Source organism: Leptodactylus fuscus, chromosome 5 (assembly GCF_031893055.1).
Source record: "Leptodactylus fuscus isolate aLepFus1 chromosome 5, aLepFus1.hap2, whole genome shotgun sequence".
In the NCBI taxonomy this organism is placed as follows: domain Eukaryota; kingdom Metazoa; phylum Chordata; class Amphibia; order Anura; family Leptodactylidae; genus Leptodactylus; species Leptodactylus fuscus.
In genome coordinates this window covers 192,610,293-192,624,010 of record NC_134269.1, presented here as the reverse complement: position 1 = coordinate 192,624,010, position 13,718 = coordinate 192,610,293, and the positions used below count along the sequence as shown (strand labels likewise).

The window sequence follows — 13,718 nt, the reverse complement described above, 5'->3', positions numbered from 1 at the left end:
GACAGGGAGAAAATGTCTGGCACAAACATGAGCACTTTATTTTATATATTAACCATGCATTATGAATTTATTGGGGAATTTTGTTTTGTGAACCAGAGGGTGCTGTAAAGGGAACCTGTACCATGAAAATGTCATATAATCTGGAGGTGGCATGTTATAGAGCAGGAGCCACAGAGCAGATTGATAGATAGGTTTGTGGGAAAAGAGTCCATATAACTTGTCTTTTATCCATCTATATCTAACCATGGTGGCGGTCTTATTAAGGACTGGCAGCTATCTCTATGTATAGTCATATACGGAGGGCTGTCAATCACTAGGACCGCTCCCATGACTAGATGATTGCTTCTAGTCATAGAAAGGGTATGTTCACACTGTGGAATTTTTCCTACCTGGAAAAATTCACCTTCAGGAATTTGAAGCTGAATTTTTATACTTGGCCAAATTCCCCACCTGTCTGGCAATATATTTCTGCCTCCCATTCACTTCAGTGAATGCGGTCAGTCAATGGAGAATGGTTTCAGGAGGAATTTGGGACTGATTTTGAGGCGGAATCTGCTTCACATTTAGTGTGAAATTCTGTTGTGTGAACATACCCAAAGAGTAGTGATATATAAAAGGGTGGATTCAGTTATATTGATTTTTTTTTTCCCCCACAAAAGGATATATCGGTTGGCTCATTTCCTTCCACTCCATAACATGCTCCCTGAAGATTAGACTGCATTTTTATGGGGCAGGTTTCCTTTAAATTGTTCCTCAGAGGATACATGCACAGGACCTGCATCAAAAATTTGCAATGGTGTTTTTAACAATAAAATTAATCTGCTTCAGAATGTAGAAATTAATATTTATCTAAGTATATATCTATACTTGGTGCTACAGGGCCATAATTAAAAAATAAATAAAAATGAATGCATAATACATTACAATTTTTCTTCTTACAACAGGACCTGGGCTTAGCTACACAACGGGGGAGAGGAAAGTGTAAAAACCCTTTCTGCAACTTCATGTACACCAATCGGCATAAACCCAAAACATGTCCCAATTGTGGATTCAGTCTAACAAAGGACAAACTAGAAAAAGAAGCCAAACCCGTGAGTATCTATCCCTCTTCAATGTAAATTACATGTTGGTCTTTATAGGGGTCTTAATAAGACATATCATAAAAAGTCAGCTCAGGCTTGGTTTGTTAGCTAAAATCCCATCCGATTCCAAGCTGGTCCCTAATATTAGTGGATAAATATTGAGGTCACTACAAGTTTTCGTTATATTGCCCAGCAAGATGCATTGTCTCCTTGGGTCAAAAATACAGTATATATTAAAGCATATAGGATGTCCTTTATGTGTTCATTAGCTGTATATTTTATCTATGCATTGAGCTACAGAACATGGTGGGGCTGCTTTATGAAGACTGGCGTGTTGTATATAGACTGGTTGTTCGCCATATAGTTCGCCACTACTAATTATAGGCTACGCTGGTGACATATGCACCAAGATGATTAAAAGTACTTAATTTTGGTGTATCTCGGGTGGACCATATGCCTGAAGCTTAAATCTATGCCCGATGGCGGTGTAGCTTTCAACCTGAGGTGGATTCTAAGCGTTTGTTACATCAGTTATCTGGCATAAGAATGAGTCGAGCTGTAAAGGCCTCACTCATATCCCGTCCTTCGCTGCAACAGCCCCCCAAGCTTTTAAAAACCTTTAGGAGTATCAGAAACATTGTGAAAAGGTGCAATTTCTGGTGAAAAATCGGCATGTCACAAAGACTGTACCTTTTTATGGCTATAAACTAACAGCGATAATAACCCCCCTCAATGTGTGGTGCCACTGTCATGTGACATCTCGTACTCAAACTTGCAATCAGGGCAATCCGTCTTGGAAAGTGTAGAAAACCCAGACGTTGCACCTTTGCCTCTATTTGATGCCGCATTTTCCACCACTAGGGAATTTTCCAAATTTCTGATAGACAATCTGGTCTGTACTACAGGAATCCCCGGTTTGTATTGCCGCTGATCTGAGTGTGCGTGATTCTCTTACACAAGCGCAAAAAGAAATCCAGCGTCAGTCCACTCTGCAGCTAATCCGAAAGACTGTTCTGATCCCTGAGAATGAGTCAGAGTTATCCGAGACATTCAATTTGATCCAAGAGCTGAATAGTTCTCGTCTAGTACTTTCTGATGTGAGTGACGGCACCGTCACCATAGAGCAAACCTCCTGGGCCAACGTCTACGAGTCGCCATCTGACCAGTGTCTGCTGTGTGGAACCCAGTTATTTAAGGGTGATAAGAAGTAAGTCGTTTTCTTTATTATTACTGTACTGTTTTGTTTTGTTTTTTAATAGCCCCATTCATTGTGACAGGACTCTAATGTCCATGATCAAACATTGATGGCCATCAGGGGTTTGCTTGGATCTCATCCAACACATATTTCCTAGTCATCATCATTCTCATTTCTGCCATATATGTAGTTTGATGTGCTATGGATCTGCACAAGGATAAGCCCCATTGTCACTCAATGAGGCTAATACTTGCATTTTTATTTCTGCAGCTCATGTTTTTTTTCCCACAAAAATCTTTGGCGTTTTTGGGTAGGATTTGAACCCGGCTGCAAACCCTCACTCGTGCAAGGAATAGTCATTGTATTTTGATGCGTATTTCAGTGGGATATCCCTAGTACGTGTAGTCAGGCACAACTGAACAGAGCCCTTGACTGCCATATAAAAAAAAAAAACCTTTACATTTTCTAGAAATATGTTACGGTACATTGTGGTAACACATTGACATATTCTGCGGAGACATTTCTGTATGTCCCAGACTAGAGAAGGTCACTGCTTCTTAAAGAGGACCTTTCACCACTTTTGGGCACATGCAGTGTTATATACTGCCGGAAAGCTGACAGTGCACTGAATTCAGCACACTGTCGGCTTTCCCGATCTGTGCCCGGTGTAAAGAGCTTACGGTGCCGGTACCGTAGTGCTCTATGGTCAGAAGGGCGTTTCTGACCATTAGCCAGAGACGTCCTTCTGCCTCGCGGCGCCTATCACGCTGTGCTGTGGAGCGGGGAGGAACGCCCCCTCCCTCTCCTGATAATGCTCGTCTATGGACGAGCGCTGTGAGCAGAGGGAGGGAGGCGTTCCTCCCCGCTCCACAGTACAGCGCGATAGGCGCCGCGAGGCAGAAGGACGTCTCTGGCTAATGGTCAGAAACGCCCTTCTGACCATAGAAGAGCTACGGTACCGGGCCGTAAGCTCTTCACACCGGGCACAGATCGGGAAAGCCGACAGTGCGCTGAACTCAGCGCACTGTCAGCTTTCCGGCAGTATATAACACTGCATGTGCCCAAAAGTGGTGAAAGGTCCTCTTTAACATCCTTCTCGCCTATAAGGATCTGCTTCTTTCAACTTCCTTCTTTCTCTGTCATCTAAGTATTGTCCTGTATATTTTTACCCTGAAGAAGGGCCATGTATATATAGTTATAAAGTGGGATAAGTAGCTCATTGACCTCCATTGTATAAAAACATATAGAGTGCAGTTGATGTGTTTTTGCTGTATCTCTGTGTATAGGCTAGTAGAGCACAGTCGCTTTTCTATACATTATAGGACAGCTTTCTAGAGACTGGTATTGAATTGGGGGAAGGTGCATCTCATTTATGAGGGGTCATACTCGCTATAGCATTTGGCAGTGCAAAAATGAAAAGTCCCAATCTGTGCAAAAATTGTGACTTTCATGCCAAAAAGCTGCTAAGCTTCTCTCGCTCTCTGTCTATATTACAGTGTTCAGGGTAGGTAAGGTTTGCAGGTGGATGATGGTTGGGACCCAAACAAGGTACCCTTGTTGTTAAATGGGTTGTCTGGACTTAAGTTATTTATGACTTACCCTGAGGACCCCTGAAACTGACCCCTGGACCGATCACTTGTAAGGAGCCTCTTCTACCACCTGTCCTACATACAATACAGGGCTTTAAGCAGAAAGCCTTAAATTGATTCTACCATTAAAATGTTTTTTTTCCTCCTCGATAACAAGTAGGAATAGCCTTAAGAAAGGCTATTTTTCTCCTAAAAATAGAAAAGAAACTGTCTGTAGCTCACCATATTCAGAAACCTTCAGGGTGCACGACCTTTGCTTACAGGGACTTCCAAAGCAGCATGTGTTCAGTATTCGAAGAGAAAGATCTGCATCATTCCCAAGTTTTCGTAAAATTTAACCTTTAATTCATGATCTCAGTAAAACATAGCAAAAGCACATACAAAAAGTGAAAAGTTGGAAAAACCTAAAAAAACCTGGATTAAAACTCGCTGACGTGTTTCGGGACTCCAAACTCCTAAGGGGCTTGGAGTCCCGAAACATGTCAGTGAGTTTTAATCCATGTTTTTTGTTATGTTTTTCCAACTTTTCACTTTTTGTATGTCCTTTTGCTATGTTTTATTGAGATCATGAATTAAAGGCTATTTTTCTGCTACCGTTAGATGTCTTCTCTGCACCGTCGTTCGGTTGAAATCCCAGTTTTCTTTGGTATACAAATGAGTTCTCTCGCAGCACTGAGGGCGTCCCCAATGCTTCGAGAGAACTCTCCAGAGATGCCTCCATCTTCTTCAGGAACCCACCTCTTTGCGCGTCTTCTCCAGAGCTGGGTTTCAAGCTTCTACGCCACGGGCATGGGCAATGTGCTCTGCCCGAGGCCTAGAAGGTTGAAACCCAGCTCTGGAAGAAGACTCGCAGAGAGGCGGGTTCCTGACGAAGATGGCGGCGGTGCTGGAGAGTTCTCTTGCAGCATTGGGGATGCCTCCAGTGCTGTTTGTGCGCTGGAGCCCGCCCCAAGCGCTGCAAGAGAACTCATTTGCATACCGAAGAAAATCGGTATTTCAATCAAACGGCGGCGTGGAGAAGACATCTAAAGGTAGCAGAAGAATAGCCTTTCTTAAGGCTATTCCTATCGTATGTGTTATTGAGGGAAAAAAAAGCATTTTAATGGTAGAATCCTTTTAAGCTTACTTCAGGATTTAGGGTTAGTGTTAACTTGTCCTACTAACAATGTACTTTTTCTATACAGCAGCTCAGTGGCGGGCGCTCAGGACTGTTGGTTGTTGACAGCCACTCGTCTGCAGCTGGTGAGCGCGCAGGTGAAGGTGTGTCTGAACCCCCAGTGTCTGGCACTACACAACTTTAGTGACATCTATACTGGTATGTATGAACAAAATAATCTCACAAACTACCTTACAAATGTAATCAATCATTCTGCATTATTCTTACTATTAGCATGCTTCCCAGATTCTTCCAGAAGAGCAAACATCTCTTAAATATATACTCTCCTCCCCTGGTTCCTGTATTTTGGAGATCGACTACTCTGCAGTCACTATTAGGGCCCATGCACACAACCATGTGTGCATCTGAGTTGGGGGCCGAGATTATCACGGAATGCAGTCAGAAATCTTTCAGATTTCCATATCCATTCCAGTAACTCGGATGATATAGAGCAGGTCCTATTCTGCTTCGTGTTATCGGAATGAAATGGATCCGGAAGCCCCATAAATGTCAATATATTCTGATGCACTTACGGTTGTGTGCATGGTCTAAGGTATCCATTAAAGGACAGCTGTCATTTTTTTATGTCTGTTTTAATGAATACTTGTATTCCCAATAAAATAATTCCGGGGCATCTTTACTTATAACTCTGCATTGTGTCATTCCTCTGTTATTACTCTTAGACATGTATGAATAAATTGACAAGTGGGTGTTGCCATTCGCCTTACATTATCTGGCACAGACATGGTCTTAGTGTGTAGAGGAACACAATCCTAGCCATTCATGCATTTCTAGGAGGAATAACAGAGGAACGGCAGAATGCAGGGAAATAAAGAAAGATGTTGTAGAGTTATTGCATGTGGAGTAGAAGTAGTTCCTAAAACAAGCAGGTACAGGTAGCTGAAGGGTTCTTTTTGCACTTTATCTGATATAAGGGTTTAGCTCATGGGATGTGGAGTGTGGTTTGGTCTGGGATCTGTATTTGTTAGGGGGTCTGGTATGGGGCTAGTATTTGGGATGAAAATGCCGTATATTTGTGACTTGCCCTATATTAATGAGCAGGACATAAGGCTGACTGTATTTTCTGATATAGCTTTTAGTGTTAAATCCACTTCATATTAGGATAGAAAAAGCAGGATGTGTTTTAAGATGTAGAAAATTCATATAATTACAAGATTGTACTGTAAATCGAAATTTTGCTCAGTTTTTTTTTTTTTTAATGCCATCCACTCAATTTTCTCATTTTTCTATACATTGATCCACTGTTCAGCCAATTCATGGGTCATTGCAATTTACGGTAATATTAAAATTACAAAAAAAAAATCAAAAAAAAAATCATCTATTTGTTAAATAACTGTAACAGTAGGAGAGACGCAGGTTATCCATTTGTGATTTCTTCTATAAACAGCACCATTCTTTTCAACTGGTTGTGCCTGGTATTGCAGATGGAAGAGGCAGATCTGCAAAATACCAGACACAGTCCACAAAGTGACGCTTTTTCTGGAAGAAAGAATACAGGCTGGAGGTGCACATAGAAAAATAAGATGTGGAGAAGTCAGCATTTGTATTTTCATGACCACTTCATGACCAGACTATTTATTTCTTTTTTTGTTGTTACTCATTGTGTCTTCCTATAAGGTCATAATAGACCTTTGGGGTCTGACACATTAGCCCCAGTTACAGGAGGAATACTGCCTCATAACACTTACTTCAGAGCTGATCTGGGTTTTCTAGGACTCAGCAGCTCCGACAGTTGCCCTTGCACTTTGCAGATCACATACCTGCTGGGCATGGAGAAAGCCACATCATGGCAGCTTTCTTAGCACTGTGTATACAGCGATCGGGAAGGCAGGGACAATAATAAATCGTACCGGCCTCCTCTTTGGGGAGCCCAGCTGTCACTGATCATACTGCTGCTGATTCAGCAAGGTGCAAGGACATACAGGACCATCCTTGCAGATATATATAGTGGATGTATATAGTCAATGGGTGGTGGACAAGTTGCTTTGGGTAACGTCTACACTCCTGGTGTGCCCTTCGTTTTTCTAAGGGTTTCTCATATTTAGGCAGCATTGTGTAAAACGTCATATTAGGGAGTAGTTGTGTATTGTTAGCGTGCATTGGTCCCAGATAATAACAGGGTTCCTGAACCATGCCACTTAACTACGATTCTCTTTTTTATGTTCCCTTGTAATATTCCCTTTCTGATCTTCAGGACTCTTCAATGTGGGGAACAAGCTTCTGGTTAGTCTTGATCTACTTTTTTCTATCCGGAACCAAATAAAAGTAGGTGAAGACCCCAAAACGTCCATTAGCAACATTTTGGAGTCAGTGCATGGACAGGCAGGTAAGACTAAGTAAATATGAAGTCATGTTCACATGGTGGAATTTGGCACAAGTTCTATCAGTTCCAAATTCCCTATGGATTTCAATAGGATATGACCAGTCAGCTACTGGTTGGGAGACAGTGAGCTACCTCAGCGATCGATTGACTGGTCATTTCCTGTGCATTAAAAGGAACCTGGAACTAGAGACCAGCATGGCCAGTGCCACACCATCTGATCCTGGGGCTTCAGTTTCCCATTGATTTGAAAGTGATGTCGACATGTCCATTTCTCACATGGCTGCTCAGCCAATCACTGGCCACAGCATCATGTTCTGTTTGTGTACGACTAGTTGCATAGGCCAATATAGAAGAAATGGTGCGGCACTCCATTGGAATATCTGCTTGTAGGTTACTTTTATTTCTTTTGTACGTTAGGGAGTCAAATCAGGAATGTCCGTATAATCCTATTGAGTGTCACATCTATTCATGCTTTGCCTACAGATGCGATACCTCATGTCTGATGAAGGTTATGACTAGAGATGAGTGAGTACTGTTCGGATCAGCCGATCCGAACAGCACGCACACATTGAAATGAATGGAAGCACCTGGTACTACCGCTTTGACGCCGGCCGGCCGCTTACCCCCCCCCCCGCGTGCCGGCTACGTCCATTCATTTCAATGCGTGCGTGCTGTTCGGATCGGCTGATCCGAACAGTACTCACTCATCTCTAGTTATGACCCAAAATGTTGTTTTTGGATATACATGAATTACGGTGACATTCCTGATGTGACTCCCTAATATTCATAAAAGTAAAGTTCAAGCAGCTATTCCTGTGGATTAACACCCATTCCTTCTATATTAGTCTACTACTGGAAGTTTGGTCAGTTCCCATCTGGAACGTGCACCCATCTGTGATATCTCTATTGAGTGCTGCCTGGTATCTGTATACTGAGGCCATGTGAAAGACATTTATGACATCATCACTTCCAGTCCAACTGGGACTGGACCATGTAGGACTTAAATTGGAGGTACTTTAGCAGTTGAACAATGATTTTTTTGTTTTGTTTTGTTTTATAATACTAGCTGCCACCTCCAAAAAAATAATCATATAAAAAAATCCCGGAATACCCCTTTATGAGTCCTTCATATCACAGGGTCTGAATTTTATGAGTTGCCATAAAAAGAATATAAAATAGTTATTAATATCCTGGCTACCTCTAGTCTCTGTAAGTTCAGATATCCTAAGATTTAGAGGATTTAACGCGTGTTCTCTTTCATCCCCATAGAAAAAGTGCTGAGTCCGGAGGAGCTGCTGTCGGTGCAGGAGCTGCTGAGCTGTGGATACTGGGCCTTTGAGTGCCTCACTATCCGGGATTATAATGATATGATCTGTGGGGTATGTGGCGTGGCACCAAAAGTGGAAATTGCACAAAGAAATATAGAGAATACATTGACACTGACTAACATTGAGGTAAATGTCTTTTACCATCTGTCTTCTGTGGGACTACTCCTTTATACATTATTAGAATGTATCTGCCATTTAGTCCGCCTATAAACCCTTCTATAACCAATCGTTCTTGTTTCTTTGTCACCAGTTTACCTGGCCAGAGTTTTTAACCACTAATGAGGTGAGCATGGAGGATTTCTGGTCCACGCTGGAAAATGAAGTCCTGGAGCAAGCCGCCTTCCCATCCAGCATTCCTATCACAAAGTTTGATGCCTCCATCATTTCTCCTTTCTTTCCTCCACTTATGAGAGGAGCCGTGGTAGTGAACAGCGAGAGCTACAAGAATCTGGAAATAAAGAAAGTAGCAGGTGGCTATACATTGCTCATACTAGGGGATAGGTCATCCATATCAAATCAGTGGGGGTCCAAGAACCAGCACCCTACCAGTCAGCTGTTTGCAGACATTGCAGCATTTGGATGTTTGTTGCTGCCTCTCTACTGTTCATCAGGCACAGCACCTTACATTGTATAGTGCCTGTGCTTTGTATTCAACTCAGCCCCATTCACTTGAATAGCACTGAGCTGCACACAGGCCGCTTAACAAATGACTGTGCTGTTCTTGGTAGAGACTAACAAGCCAGTTTGTAACAATCTGGTTTTGTTCACAATTTTCCTAAAATCTTGGGTTTGGACAAACCAATATTTTTGGGGTCCGCCATACAAGAATTAGTATTATGCTCTTACTAGTGATGGTTGAAGCCCGCTAGGTTCATTTCAGGAATAGTTGCAAGGCTCACTTTCCAGTTTCTATTCAGACTGTACAGTTCCCAAAGTATTGTAAGCAGAGGCCCGTGGAAGGTTCAGGAAAAAAAAATAAAAATAAATGTTTCCTCATCTCTCCAGGTCTCCATCGTGACATCCAGTCTTCTCTCGCGCAGTCTTTTGACCTCTTGGGTGATGTCACTTGCATCGGGGACCCAATCACAGGTCTTAGCAATAATCTGGCATCAATGATGTCACCCAGGATGCCAGCAGATGGTGTCAGAGAAAACCAGACACTTGTCCTAGGAATTGAGGAAAGGTGAGTATCAGGGTTTAGTTTTTCCACATCACTCTGCCTATGATACTGAAGAGCCCCATCCATCGTTCGTGGCACAGACATCTGCTGTATAAGGAAAGATGAAATACAAGTCCTGTGGAAATCGGCAGGTTGGGCTGAAATTCATCTATGGCTACCTTTAGAACTTCAGCTCTTCCACCCAAAGTTTAGGCCTAATGTCAGGAGACTGCAGGGAAGGAAGGAAGGATCCATTGGTAAAACAACCCATTAGATTCGGGAGCCTCATCTGCCCAGGGGCTTTACAATATTCTATTGACACTATTGTCTCGACTTTTTTGGGGTTGCAGGTAATGGCAGTGCCCTTGCAAGACTTCTTCATGATGGGACGCTGAAGCTGGATGACTTAAACAAGCTCAGTACTAAGGAGCTGCAAAAGGTTTTAACGCTTTGTGGGATTCCTTGGGATGCCACAGATACAAAGGTAATGCCAAGAGGTTATTGGATGGTTCCATTTCTGTAGGACTATCCCATTTCCAATAATAATTTGCAATGTATATGCAAGTCAAAATACAAAGAAATGTTGTAAATTACCTTTTCCCATCCTTACATTTCTACACTCTTATATTCCTGATGGTTTTATCTTTGATTTAATGTTTGCAACACAAGTTTCTATTTTTGGAAGATTTGAGTAGTACTTGACTTAACCACAAGATAGCAGTATTCAGTGTTGCCTACAAATTTTTCCCTTTTGTCTTTAGACTGTATATGTATGGCATTATTAATTATTTCTACTTGTATAGTACAGCACTTTACAGACATTGCAGTCACTGTCCTATATAGGATTCCCATTGGCTCTATTCAGATCACATTTTTGCATACATTTAGACCATGCAGAAAACATATATGGATGACCAACCTTTTACATAGACATTAAATGTTTGAAAAAAAAAAATAATATATATATATTTATTTTTTGGACAGACATGTTCTTTCATTTAAAAAAAAATAAAAGGGACAGATATGCATGCTTTTTTAACATTGATGTCTATGTAAATGGTTGGGCCATCCGTACATTTTGTGCATATGCTAAATGGATGTAAAAACGTGATCTGAGTGCTGCATATGTTGGCACATGCGAGGAGAACATTGAAACTTTTTGGATTGGATTTGAACCTAAGATCCAGCATCTCCGTCATCGTACAGCCCATGAAGAGGTTCATTGTTTTCTGTCCTATATGACATACTGAAGAGATTCACTGTTTTCTGTCCTATAGGATAATATGTGTTATTCCATTCTGGCTCTTTCTGAGTTTGTGCAGAATGGTACTCAGACTAAGCAACCTCCAGCGCATTTAACTGGCGGGAAGCTGTATAAAGTCTGCCCACATCAGGTAAGACCATGCTGTGTAATAGAACGTACATCTATGGGTCCATTCACACTGTGTTTGTAGTGCACCTCTTTGGTATACATTGGGGATTTAAGTTAACTCCTTAAAGGTAGCTCTAGACTATCAATGGTTTTTCCTTTTGAATGTGGAATAGAAAGATCCTACTATCATTCGCTGCAATTTTGACGGAAACAGCGACAGCCGAGTACTTGCAACTACCTCCGGTGTTCCCATTGAAATGAATGGGAACGCTAACCACTTTTAGTAATGCCAAGGCAGTTACCTTTTTGCTTTAACACATCTCTCTCCTTACTCCCTCTCCTCCCGACATCTGCTGTTGTAGAGTCAGGACACCCCTATGCACATCAAAGGGGTTTTCCTGGGGAATAAAAAGATAACTTGAAAGAGCTAAGCATGGGGCCCTAAAGTAATACTATTCACACTAACTTGCTATTTCTTGTATCTGCTGCTCCCCATGCCATGGTGTCTCTCAGTACAAAGAAAATGCTCAGAGGCACCCAGTCACAATTATTGGCTAATACTGAGAACAGTGTAATAAATGGAACATTATCATGTCTCTCATTTCTTTAGGTGGTTTGTGGATCCAAATACATTGTGCGTGGAGAAAGCCCCCGGGATCACGTAGATCTCTTGGCCTCATCACGGCACTGGCCTGCAGTCTATGTGGTAGATATGGCAACACAGGTGGCCCTTTGTGCCGATCTCTGTCATCCAGATCTGACAAAACAGATGTGGGGGAAGAATCAAGGATGTTTCTCGGACCCCTCAGAGTCACCAAAGGTAAGTAGATATATCATTTCCCTAAATTTAGGGTTGGGGGTTGTAAAGATTCCTCCCAACGTTCTGCCACTCATGTTTCCTCTTTGGCTCTCATGTGCTGAATGGCCTTTATCAGCAGAGTGATTATATGCAGCGGGTTCTGTGGCATCTGCACCACGATCGAGCAGGGCACTTATTTTGTCATGGTCATGCTTGGATTCTGTTTCCTATTGAGTACCATGGGATGACAGATTTAAATGGGTTGTCCCATCTCAAGGATCCTTTTTTATACTGGAAGCTTATGTAAATTGAAGCCTTTTCCTATATTGCTTTAGAAGTTCTGCTCTGTTCTCCTGCTATGTGACCTTATTCCTCCCATTGTTTACACTATGTTCCTATAACCACAGACCTAGGAGATAGGACAAGTGCCATCAGGACAATCCATGCAGCTAATTGCAGTTTGATGATCAAGCCGAGGCTGTTATCTCTCTATGTAAACACACAGATAACACAGAGTCCGTTCTGAACAAGAATCTGCATATTATCTGTCCTGTATAAGTGTTGTGAGACTTCGGCTTTTTAGCAAGAGGGAGGGGTAGGAAGGAGAAATACAAAAGGTGAGAAGCAGACACTGCATGCAGCCTGAAGAAAGACTGAGATGAGAGAACCCCTTTATGGTGAAATTTGGCTGTGATTTTAAGGCCGAATACACTTCAAAATCCGTGCCAAATTCTGACATGTGAACATAGCCTTATATAAGATGTGTGTAAATACTTCAGTAAATAAATACGAATATTGTTCCTTTGTCTTAGTACGTGTCCTGCCCAGAACTCCTAGACAGGCACTACAGTGTGGATATGATGGCCAACGAACCTTCAATTCTACATCCTGTCACCAAGTCTGAATCTCGAAGAATTGTCCATGCAGTAGCAGAGCACAATGGAGTCTGTGACCCCACCGCTCGCCACCACTCACTTTCATTATGCCGGGAGATGGAGCCCTACAGTGCGATCATCACAGCCATCGGAGACAGCAAAACCAGCAACATTCGCCACCACCCCATTAACTTTGACAACGTGACACACTACTACCTTTATAACAGGCTCATTGACTTTCTGACCAGCCGAGAGATCGTGAACAGACAGATTCATGACATTGTCCAGAGCTGTCAGCCCGGGGAAGTGGTTATTAGAGACGCTCTGTACCGGCTTGGTGTTGCACAAATCAAGACTGAATTAGGAGACAGTGTTTTGGAGGAAGATGTGTTGTTGGAACAGCCAAGTTCTGTGTAATCCTGTCTTCAATATAGTATTGAGCACTACAGAATCCATCCATTTCTCTACAAGCTATGGTGACAATCAGCTGGCTGGAGAGAGACTGTGAAATCTTCATGCCCAAAGCTATGGCCTAAAATTGCCATGAATGGTGGGAAATGAGTAAAGCACTTTGTTATGGTAGGCTGGCTTATGTGGTGTCAGATTGTTGAAAATGTAGTTATGTGTAAGATACTACAGACATGGCGTCTTCCTTCCAGAAATGGAGCCATCCTTGTCCATAGGTGTTCTCTGTATTGTATGTTATCAAGATGCAAACTTTGTGTAAGGGTGGTACTGTTTGTGGAAGAAAGCGGTCTTGTTTATTTTCACTCATACAGCTCCTTTGGTAAGGCTTTTTGCATTATTAAATTTTAATAA

At 42.1% G+C, this 13,718-nt stretch overlaps 1 protein-coding gene across 1 annotated transcript in view; it reads left to right on the top strand.

Moving 5' to 3' along the window:
- HMGXB3 (HMG-box containing 3) overlaps positions 1 to 13,511 on the top strand; it is a 29,001-nt gene extending 15,490 nt beyond the window's left edge. Inside the window, exons 11-20 of the mRNA XM_075274966.1 lie at positions 945 to 1,091; positions 1,988 to 2,289; positions 5,051 to 5,181; positions 7,238 to 7,369; positions 8,636 to 8,820; positions 8,945 to 9,164; positions 10,204 to 10,337; positions 11,131 to 11,247; positions 11,836 to 12,045; positions 12,837 to 13,511. Coding sequence (XP_075131067.1) covers positions 945 to 1,091; positions 1,988 to 2,289; positions 5,051 to 5,181; positions 7,238 to 7,369; positions 8,636 to 8,820; positions 8,945 to 9,164; positions 10,204 to 10,337; positions 11,131 to 11,247; positions 11,836 to 12,045; positions 12,837 to 13,316 — 2,058 coding nt within the window. The 3' untranslated portion in view covers positions 13,317 to 13,511. The remainder of the gene's footprint in view (positions 1 to 944; positions 1,092 to 1,987; positions 2,290 to 5,050; positions 5,182 to 7,237; positions 7,370 to 8,635; positions 8,821 to 8,944; positions 9,165 to 10,203; positions 10,338 to 11,130; positions 11,248 to 11,835; positions 12,046 to 12,836) is intronic.
- The last annotated feature ends 207 nt before the right edge of the window (positions 13,512 to 13,718 follow it).